The 11,087-nt window shown below is 39.1% G+C and overlaps 1 protein-coding gene across 2 annotated transcripts in view; it reads right to left on the bottom strand.

The window, feature by feature from the left end:
• Positions 1 to 1,320: 1,320 nt before the first annotated feature.
• The window catches only part of VWC2L (von Willebrand factor C domain containing 2 like), a 134,796-nt gene continuing 125,029 nt past the window's right edge, over positions 1,321 to 11,087 (bottom strand). For both annotated transcript variants that reach the window (XM_040986397.1, XM_040986398.1), the window contains one exon: positions 1,321 to 1,913. In XM_040986397.1, the coding sequence (XP_040842331.1) occupies positions 1,765 to 1,913 (149 nt within the window). In that variant the 3' untranslated portion in view covers positions 1,321 to 1,764. The remainder of the gene's footprint in view (positions 1,914 to 11,087) is intronic.

The following is an 11,087-nucleotide window of genomic DNA, read 5'->3' as shown; positions in this document are numbered from 1 at the left end:
GGGCTCACTGGCCCACAGCAGCAACAGGTGCAGCCAGAGCTTGTCCGGCACTTCCCCCCACCCCCAGCAAACACTGTGTACTGGTTATTTTAAATGACTTGTTCTCAATCGGTTGGCATTTTACCCTCATTTCCACCCCTTGGAAAAACTTGGCCATATCTGAAGACCTTTGCTTGTCACACCTGGGTTGTGGCTATTGGTATCAAGTGGATAGAGGCAAAGGATACTTTGAAACACCTTAAAATCACCCAGTACAGCCTCTTAATGTGTCATCTGGCTAGAAATGTTGCTGCTACTAATGCTGAAACACCTGCTGTACGCTGTGCCACTCTACAGGAGTCATGGCAAGGCCCATGTTGGTGTAGGAACAGAACAAGAAAGAACATTGATAATGAAAACAACCTTCAAGTTTCCTCAAGGACCCTATCAGATCTGCACCAGGATATTTAGGACAGGGAGTGGAGAAGTGACTAACTATGCCAAGTGGTTTCAGAATTACTAATTTTGCACTTGAATCAAGGTGGCATCAGAAACCCTGTGTGTCTTATTTATTTAGTTTTTTTTTTTCTGTTACTCTACTAGCAGCATTACCAGGGCAGCCTTGAGACTCTTCAAAGGTTCAGTATCTAATATATACATTTAAAAAAATGTTCAACAAATGGAACTATATTGTGCAAGACTGTCTCTACCCTAATCTTTAATTGTAATCAGCACTTGAGGTGGAGAGAGTGTCCTGAATCTTTGTTTCAGACGTAGGGCTGAGTGGTTGTTGTTAGAACATGGCGACACAGTCCGAACTACAAAAACTGCCAGTGTGTACTGTTGGCTTTCAGGCAAATCTGAACTCAGGAGCCATGAATGTTCAGGAAGATTCAATTACACAGTGGAGATACTCACCCTGGTTCTGGTATTCATATTGCCTGGTGACAGAGTGGCTTTATAGTGTGTTTAGTTACAAACCAAACTCAAATTCAACATCATAAAGAAAAAAAAAATTCTGGTGGTTAATGCTACATTTTGGGGGAAAAAACCCTGTCTCTCTTTGGATGCTTTAATCAAATGAATGGTGTTCTTTGCCTGTTAGTTTTTGATTGGCAGTTTCAAGATTTTGTATGTGAAATGTGTTGGTTTTAAGATTTAGAGAGTGAGCCCCCACTTACTGGACAGAGTACCAGCTTTCCGCACGCCCAGCAGAGGGACCATCTATGTAACTACCTGTCTGTTCTCTGCTTAAAAGGCAGGATTCATTTCAGGCAAGCAATGGGTTGGATGCTCTCATATCTTCCTGGTTAGGAAGGCATCTTCTCCCTGATGTTCTTTTTTGCTATGCATCCAAATCTGGCCCCTTAGACTTTGAAAGTAAAAACTAAAAAACCACAAGAGAAAAATACCATATAGAGTACACAGAAGAGTGAAAATGGAGCAAATCAGGGCACGGTGAGCTGGCAGGCCAGAGGCATCACCAGGGAAGGAGCCAGTGCAAGGCTATTTCTTTCCTCTTGTTCCAGAATTCCAGTCATCAAGTCACCATCGAGCATGGGTAATTACAAAAGCTGTTTAGATAGCTGTATACTATACATATTTTATATAGCAAGAGAAAAAGAGAGAAATTTCCTCTTAGTAAAATATTCACTTTTGTCAACCCTAAAAGGTTTTGCTGGTGACCCTGTTGTAGCTGGCAGGAGTTTGTTTTGTGTTAAACATGTGCAGTGTGGAAGTCACAGCATCTTCTCCTACGAATTCGTCATTGGTCGGGAATGTGTCCTACACAGTCTGCTTGCCTTGGCATTCACGTTTTGAACACTGAGCAGGCTTCCACCAGTCCCCGTTGTGACAGTGACAGATGTTACATTCGTCCACTTTCACTTCAATGCCAGCTGGAATTATTGTTGTTCCGGCAAAGCAGTTTGGACCTGGAACACACGCATATATTGATTAGTTGATTAGATCTGGGAGATCATTCTCCTCCTCCCGAAGCCCCCAAGAATGCTTCCCAGGAATAATGGAGGAATTGGCCAGATTGCACGAGCAACTTATCACCCAGGAATTCTCTGGCATCTCATGCAAATCCAGCCTTTAACCCTAGTGTCTTTTGTACCAGCTCATTTTCCTCATATATAGCTCATGCACTACAAACAAAAGAAACAATAGGCAAAAAGTCTTATTATCTCCTTATTCAGCACAGATGGCTTTCTAATTAAGGTTCTGTGGATTCTCTTTGGTATGGAGGAAAACAAAGTGAACCCTGAAACATGAATAGAGGAGTTGCAAGATTCAGCTGTCGCTCTTCTCCTGGCAGGTACAAGGCAATGAAGTTGCTCACTCTTCAGAGCTCAGTTCCTGGAATTCCCAGCTTGTTTCTTGATAACAATGAATAATTCATGATCAGATGACTTATTCATGTCCCAAACAAGCTTTGCTAGAGGTTCATTTGATTTTTATAGATGGAGTTCTTTAAATTTGCTGGCCATTTATTATTATTTTTCAGAATGACCCTAATGGTTGGGTTTTGAAAGTCAGCAAAAATTTCGTTTTGCTTTTTCATGTTCAGAAAATCCTCACCGCAAATGTCACCTGCTTATTTTCAATAGGTGTTTTAAAATTCACAATCCTAGAACTTATGGAACTGTATCATAAAATAATAATAAAAGGAGAAAATAAAAATGTTTTTGAAAGATGAAATAAAATTCAGCAATCTTGATTTTTTTTGCCTTTCTTCCCTTTCCCTTACTTTCCTATAGTTAATTGATTTTCTTGCACTCTTCTTTTTTTAACTCTTCAAATGCAGGGGTGCTAATGTGCATTGTTAACTGATATTCCCAGATTCAAATGAAATAAAATTTCTTTCAAAACTATACTGGATTATGGTGGAGTAGAACAATTTGCTATTTTCAAAAGCACCTTGACGTAAGTTCCTGAAATATGTATTTGGCTAAGGAGAGTGAAGATTGTGTTTTGTTAGTGATGTATTAATCCGGCATAACTGGCCGTTCACTGTAACTACTACAGAGTATCATAATAATATACATCAGCACTAGTGTCGCACCTGCTTTCATTTCCTCACCACTACAGAACTCTGATATATGGCAATCTTCATGCAAAACACAAGATAAATAGATATCTGGGTAAATATGTATAACGGAGACTAGCATGCATGGGTGTGAAGATGAATGGTGGTGTGCATCTTTACTCCCGAATAAAAGGAGGACTCACAATGAAGCTCTTAAAGATATCTTGAAAGTAGGATGCTGGACTCTGCCATTATTTGTACCTACAATGCCATGATACATTTCAATAACTAAATGGTGGACCTGTGACTGTTGCTAAAGGACTATGCCATTGTATTAATACAGGGGTAGGGGGAATGATGGGGTGGAAGGAAAAAAATCCTGTGCCTATGGAAGTGTATCAGCAAAAAAAAGTAATCACATAAAAAAAATAATTTCCAGGATTGTCTTACATGAAATGAGAGGCTATTAGTACTACTTCAAAATTGGAGGCTTTATAAAAGCTGTAACTATTACATTATAACACAAAACTATATAACATACTGCAGCTTCAATTTCCTTTTGTGTTAGCAATTCCATTTTTAGTTGTGCATATATTTATCAATAATATTAGTGGTTCTATGCATTTCCCTCACCCTACAATTCAAAGGGCTCAGCTGTGTGCCTGAGCATGGAGGTCATCCAGAACAGAAATGGTATAATGGGTGAGCTGTAGCAAGGAGCCAGTTGGTGGAGCATCTGCCTCCATGCAGAAGGATGCTGCTTCATGCCATGGTGACAGGCCCTTGTCCATCACCACTGCTGGTTAGTTAGGGATCGCAATGACATTTTCCTAAGTCTTAGAACCTAATCCTTGTTCTCTTTCTAATGGACTGCCTTTGATACCATGCCTACTTGGGGAAATTCAACAGCAGACTAAGAATTTGCGCTGAACCCAGAATGGTGGAGTCTTTAGAGAATTTAGCAAGGAAGTTTTGTACAGAATGTAAATGGTTCTGCCATGGATGTTGTTGACACATCTCTCTTATCCCTGCCAGGTCCATGCTGCCCTGGATCTTGCCTGGGCCAAGGCATTTTCAGAAATCGAATTAGACGTGATGGCCACCTGTTTGTCTGGAAATAGCACAGGGAAAGCAATGAACTGTCTCTCTACCTTTCTCTTCTAATCAAGTATATTCACCCTCATTGTGTTCTTATAATTTTCCCCATATGGAGAAAAATGTGTTTTTTTTTTCTAAAGAGTGTCTTAAAAAAAAAAAGAGTCCCAAAGAAAGGCACAAGATAATGCCATAAGAGCTTTCCAAGCTTCTTTAAAATATTTGGAAATCAATAGAGGTATATAAATTATGTGGTGTGTGTGTATTTGTGTGAATGTGTGTGTCTCTGTGTACATATGTGTCTCTGTATGTTGTGTGTATGTGTGGATCTCTATACGTGTATGTTTGTCCATGTGCATGCATGTGTCAGAGTATGCATGCACACGCATGATTGCTTGTCTCTGTATGTGTGCATGAGTTTGCAGGTGTATGTGTGTTTGGTGTGTGCTGTGCATATGCTGCAGGGCAGGGAAGGACAGTGATGAATGCTCCCGGGTCACAGGAAGCTAGTTAATGACAGAAAAAAAAGAGAGAAGAATCTGTAAGAAAATATTTCATCCAAGTCACGAGGGCCACCCTGAAGGGATATTTTACTCGACCTTTGATTTTTCTTGTCTGCTCCTTCCCTCATGGTTGATATTGCCTTGTCATCACTAGTGTTTGATTCACCTCCATATGTCAATTCCCAAGAGTCACTTGGGATTTGTAGCACTCTCAGTTTGAGAAATATTAGTTATATTGATGGATAGAATACAAAGAAAGATCCATGGCATGTTCTAAACCTAACCATTGGCACTCTAAATAACATGGTAAGCAATCAATTGTTTACCTGATAGTAGAAGTTATTTTATACAATCAAAAATCCCTTTTGGGTCTCCTTCACTTTAGTACGACAGTATTTTTATTGGAACTCTTTTGAGAATCTCAGGTGTAACTACAGCAAGTCTTGGTTTTGCTGCTAATAGCCTTATCTGCTTGAAAGCAATTGAGAAAATTGTCAAACAGAATGGTTGGCACTGTGTAAAACATGCTCTAACATTATTCTTTCCTCTTTAGTAGTGGCAACAATAAATGCTAATTTTCCTTAAGCAGGTGAGCGTTTTACATGAATTCCTTGAGTTCCTTACCAAAAAAAAAAAAAAAATCTCTCCCCCTCTATCTATTTTTCTTCCTTTTGTCTGAGAGATGCCTTTCTTTTGTCTTGGTGTATGTTAAGGAGTAAGTTTCTCAGAAGACTGAATTCAACGGTAAAACAACATATTTAATGCAGAGGATTTGGAGAGACTCCAGAAGAGAGCAATGAAAATGATTAAACTGAAGACTGCAAATAGGACCTCTGAGAAAAGGTTAAAGGGATTGGAATTATTTAATCTACAAAGAGAAGATAGAAGAATAACTCAATAACTCTGAGAATGAATGCTTATTATGTGAAGATTGGTGACCAACTGCTCTCTCTCTCTCTCTCTTTCTCTTCTGGGATCGGGAATAAGAAAAAATGGAGATGAATTGATTTGTCATGGCTTGAAAGCACACACACACACACACACACACACACACACACACACACATTCATCAGAGAACTGAGCACTGAATGTGGCAGCTGCCAACAATTTGGTGAGATCATCTCTCAGAGACTTTTAAGAATATAGCAGTTATTGTCTGTCATGTATGGTTTAAATTACCAGGTGTTTGAAAGTGGGAGATAAATATTTGTTCTTCATTTCTAGAACACCAACCATGTCTGGAAAATATTAAGAATTCAGCATACATTCTTTTAAAGATTTATTTATTTGAAAAGCAAAATTACATTCAGAATGGGGGGGTGGAGATGGGTAGGGTACAGAAGGGAAAAATTGGAATACGATTGTTTATGAGGAGCTATAGCTATATGGGGAAAAGAGGGATAAGAATTCTATTTCATATACTGCTCTTTCCTGAATTGTTTTTGGATGATTCCTACAGTGGGAAAATGTTTGAATAAGCTTTTGTTTTTTACTCGTGGAAAATAAGTGTGCATGGAACTATAGAATAATAGGAAACATTGCTTTCCATTTTACAAGGAAGCTTCAAAAAATGTGGAAAATGTCATTTAAAATAGATTTGACGCAATTTTGGGGAATTCATGCATAGATTTTTCATAATATACAGTTCTATGAACTTCTTAAAGATGGCGTCTTTGCTTGGATGCTGATGTTTTTGCATGATAATTATCTTTTAATTTCATTGTTCATAAACTTTTTGAGGCACACTCATATAGTCTTTCCTGTAGGAATTGGTTCTATGACTCCCTTAGATACCAAAAATCTGTGGATGCCCAAATCTCTGACATAAAATTATGGAGAGTTTAATATAACCTATATATTTCCCTATTGTAAATTTTGAGTCAACTCTAGACTACTTACAGTATTTAATACAATGCAAATGTTATGACAGTAGTTGTTATATAATCTTGTTTAGAAAACACAAGAAAAAAATTCTGTATGTGTTCTGTCTGTACATATGCTGTTATTTTTCAAATAGTTAAGATCTGTGGTTGATTCACTCCACAGTTGCAAAACCTGAGAGCCAACACTTGAACATGAATTAAGTGCTCTGAGCAAAAGAAACCCAGCTGTGGAAGAGCATGACCAAGACCTTGATTCAGTTTATGAAAAGGTTTAGGAGGTGTGTTGAGTTACCTAGGTGTATGGGGAGAAACAAAAATGGCCAATGGGGTTGGAGCTGCGAATATCTCAAGTAATTATTCTAGCACAGCAACCTGGAAAACTAGGTTTAAGTGGTGTGTAGGAGCTGGTGCCTCCTTTGGGTTTGTGAGAACAAATTTTATAATCTTTTTGACGTTTTCTTGGTATCTTGAAATTGGCCATGATGGCTGTTAATTGATGTCATCTCAAATTAGAAAACATTACAAATCAGGTCTTTATCCAGTTCCCAGTATTCACTTACAGTGCAGTTAAATATTTTTAAACAAATCACTAGTGGAGGGCTTAAGATTCTGGGGTTGTTTCTTCATGTTAAAGAGTTTGTCTTCCTAGGCAATGGAAAACCACTGAATTATGGTGGTGATATTGATTCCATAAACAGCACGAATGTTGCTATGTGATTATAACATAGCATATCCATGGATTCCATAAACAAAGTCTTCCTCATGACTGTAGAAGTTTTATAATTGTAGACAAAGACTAGAACCCTCATAGGCCCCACCACTGTGTAGTTATAATTAAAATTCATTTATTTCTTTTTCTTTGAGACATTACAAGTGTCTGCTAAAATGCTGAGATAATATTAGATTAGTGTTAGTAATTAGCACATTGATTTAAATTAATTGTTAGGATTATCCCACGCAGAAGGTCAAGACCCCAGGAAACGTGCATTATGATCTAGGGATAAGAGTAAAGAATGAAGGTCATCTCTAGAAGGAAGCTTAGTAGGTATCTCGTACAGGCCCCAGGTAAGCTGCAACTTCAATTATGATCCTGAGATGTTGTAGTAAGAGCAGAATCTTGTCAATGAAGGAAAACAATCAACACTGGATAATTTAAGTGGAACGACATTAAAGGGAGTGGTATCCACAGAGTATACTGAAAGGCGAAGAGAGCCAAATTTGGGGGAGTTAATCAGAAGCAAAGGCCAAAATCATGCCACAGACATGTCTCACTGAAGACACGTTTTGGATACAGCAGCTTGTACCATCAGTATCACCAATGTGGACTCTGCAGGCTGCTGCCAGACCCATTGGCACAGCTGTCTTCCCAACCAAGCGAGCCGGAATGGAAACTATGTGATCATGTGCTTTTTGAAATGACATAGCATAGAATTCAAATTCTGCAGTGGGTGGAGTCCAGCTGAATGCCTGCCTTCTTGGCTGCAAGGAAGATTGAAACAGGGGTTTCTAGCATTTGAAGCTTTCCTTGAGGAGAGAGAGAGGGGTATAACCAATCCTAACAAACAGATCACTCCTCATTTCTGATCCTAAGAGGGATACAAGGAAGGGTCAAGGATACAAATTTCATTGGCTTTATAGTTGCTAATAGAGTTATCTGTTAGTTTAGCAGATGATAATGTAAATATTCATTTAGAACAAGACCAGTCAAAGCCCTAGTGACACAACAGTGGGAGGGACAGTTTATTTTCATGGAGTAGAGAGATGTTTTAATGGGATGAGTTAGCCACAAAGCACAGAACAAACAGGAGTGTTTGAAGTCATTCCATGCTGTAAGGAAGATAGGCAATAAAGTGGTTGATTGCTTAGAACCCATACTTGAAGAGCTTATAGAATATGTTCATGCACTTTAAAAAAACTAATATGCGTAATCACGCTGCAAAGTGTTCACGAGAATTCTGTTTCACAAATGAGGAAAACAAAGCTTGGGAGAATCAAAGAACCCAGTGAAGGACAGAGAAGTTGACTTTGGGAGAACTGAACAAACATTCCACCTCAGACCCGGATTGACTTCTTTCCTGGAGGAGAGAACTTGTTTATGCATGCCACTGTCTACTCCAAATGTTAGAGGTAATCACATATTCTCCTCTCCCTGCTTCCCTAGTTTACTCCTGTAGAAAGCCTTGACCAAAATCCAGACCCTTCTTAACAACACTCAGTTTATTGAAACTTAAAATTCTTTTTGAGAGCTTTTCAAACATGACCAGTGTTCACTGCACCTGAGCTATTGCATTTTTTGTTTAGAGGTAAGACAATGGGAGACATAATGTTAAGAAGCTTTCTCAAAATCCCATGTCTAATGAGTGATTTTGCTAGGATGCCCACACTCCATCTGACATGTCAATCTTCCAGTGCCTAGGAGCAATTTGTCATTTTCTCTAAGATTTGGCAGCACCCGAGATAGTGATTTGATTGGAGCAGACTAAACAGGCTAGGGTATCTAAATTTCTCTTTCATTTGTCTGTTTTTAATGTGTTGCTGAAGGATTGAATGGGTGAATGAAAGAATTGGAAGGAGACATTTCAGCTACAAGATCTTCATGCAAGACAGAGAAATTGCCCCTTAGACACCATTCCTTAACTTCTTGTCAAGAATTGCAAGGCAGGATTTGAGCCCACGATTCACACACAGCTCAGAGGCAGCTTGGTCTTGTGTGGGTCTCGGCAGGCAGCTGTGCTGGTGCACGGATCCCTTGGTAATAGATGTCCTGACCTTGTTGTTCAGTGACCCACCTTCTTAAAGTCAAGCATCCTGCTTCCCGGAGTCTAGGAAAGCAAGGCTGGGCAAGTGCTGCACAAACACTTTATGATTCTGAAAATCCTCCCTTCTAACACAACTTCATATTGCTTAATGGTCCAATTTGAGCATTTCAATTTGTGGCCTTGATTGGAAAATTTATTACTGACACTTGATGTCTTTTAGAAGTTGGCTGTAAATAATCTTCCTGTTGCATAAAAGAGGCAGATTCCTCTTGTATAAAGCCATAAATATATTTATTTGGCAGGGCAGCCAAATCATTGCTTGAGCAAATAGTAGGTTTGTAAGCACCCCCGTATGTGGTGGATTTCGATTGTGTTATGCATTTCCTCATAATTTCTCTGCCTTGTGAAGTCAGGTTCATGTTACTGTGCTATCGAAAAGCCGATAGGATTTCTGATCATGTGTACCCATTTTCAACTGCTAAATTCTTACGGGAAAATGCTTCCAAAAGCTCAATAAGTAGAAATGATTGCAGTTAAAAATGGAGCTGAATGCCTTAAACCTCTCTGATGACTTGTTTTGTTGGCCCTCTCATTATGGGACAGAGAACAGTGGTGAAATTTCAGTTGCCAAAGGGAGCCTCTGAACTAGAGAAGGGAGTGTGTCTCTTCCTGTTTTTAGTCACTCACTCCTACGTTACTTTTGAACTCTTTTTATTAAACCTCAAAACAAAAAGCTTTCTCAGATTAAGGTGGCAAGATTCAGGACAGATCGCTGTCTCTGAGGCTGCCCTAAAGGTGCCTGTTAATCATTTTATTTGAAAATTCAATATTGCTGAACTCCCACACAGATTTCGGTCTGAGAGCTCTGGAGAGTTTTCTGGCCCTTAAGTATATAAGATTTATAGCCTAGTGTTCCAATTAAGTAAAATGCAAGGGCTGGAGCCGGAGAGAGCAAGGACGTGGTCGAGCTGCACAATAAAGGTAAAGGTTGGCTGCTCTTTTTCTAATTTCAGGAAAATCAGCAGGCTCTGAAAATCTGGCATCAAATGATTCAGGTTCTGTGTTAGTTGGGCCATGTCTTTTCTCTCACCTTCAGAATGATTGTAGGTCATCAGAAAATGGCTTAGTTTGCCATTGTTGAAAATCATCTGCTTGCTTTTTGCTTTGAATGATGCGATAGTATCAGTTCTTTTAAGGTGAAGCAAAATTATTTTACCTTGGTAGAATTTTTGTCAAGTATTTGTGTTATAGAGGCATAAAGACAGAGTGGAAGCCTTTATCTTAACTCCTAAAGATTGTGAAGAAGCAGGAGTGGGCCGGTCCAAAATCCAGAGCTGGGACCAATTCAAATCTTCATGTGGGTGGTTGGAATTCCGTGACTTTAGCTGCCTCCTTGGGTCAATGTTTGTGGGAATTTGCAATGAGAAACCCAAGTATTCCCATGAGGGATGTGAGAACGTTAACTGTCTACTCCAGCTAGATATCTAAATAGTTTTCATATTACTTCCATGTTTCTTTTTAGGAATGTGAAATATAGGTAGGGTTGAGGAAGAACTCAGAACTGAGAGGTTCAACACATAAGACAGAAGGCAAGAGAGAAAATCTCTTTAGATCAGCACCGTGGGTCCTGTTCCTGGCATTCACTGGCTAAGTGAACTCATTGTTTTCAACAGATGAATTGATACATATAAAGCACCTAGAACACTTACTATCACATATTAAAGCTCCAACAAACTTTCTGGTTGATATTGATCATGCTAATTATCTTCATAAGCTGAAATACAGTATGTACTACTTTGGGCAGGTTATCCATTCCAAGTCCTTGGGACTGTAGCTG

The sequence above is a fragment of the Ochotona curzoniae genome, unplaced genomic scaffold (assembly GCF_017591425.1).
Source record: "Ochotona curzoniae isolate NIBS_2020 unplaced genomic scaffold, NIBS_Ocur_1.0 contig_4514, whole genome shotgun sequence".
NCBI classification, from domain to species: domain Eukaryota; kingdom Metazoa; phylum Chordata; class Mammalia; order Lagomorpha; family Ochotonidae; genus Ochotona; species Ochotona curzoniae.
This window is presented reverse-complemented; position numbering and strand designations above follow the sequence as displayed.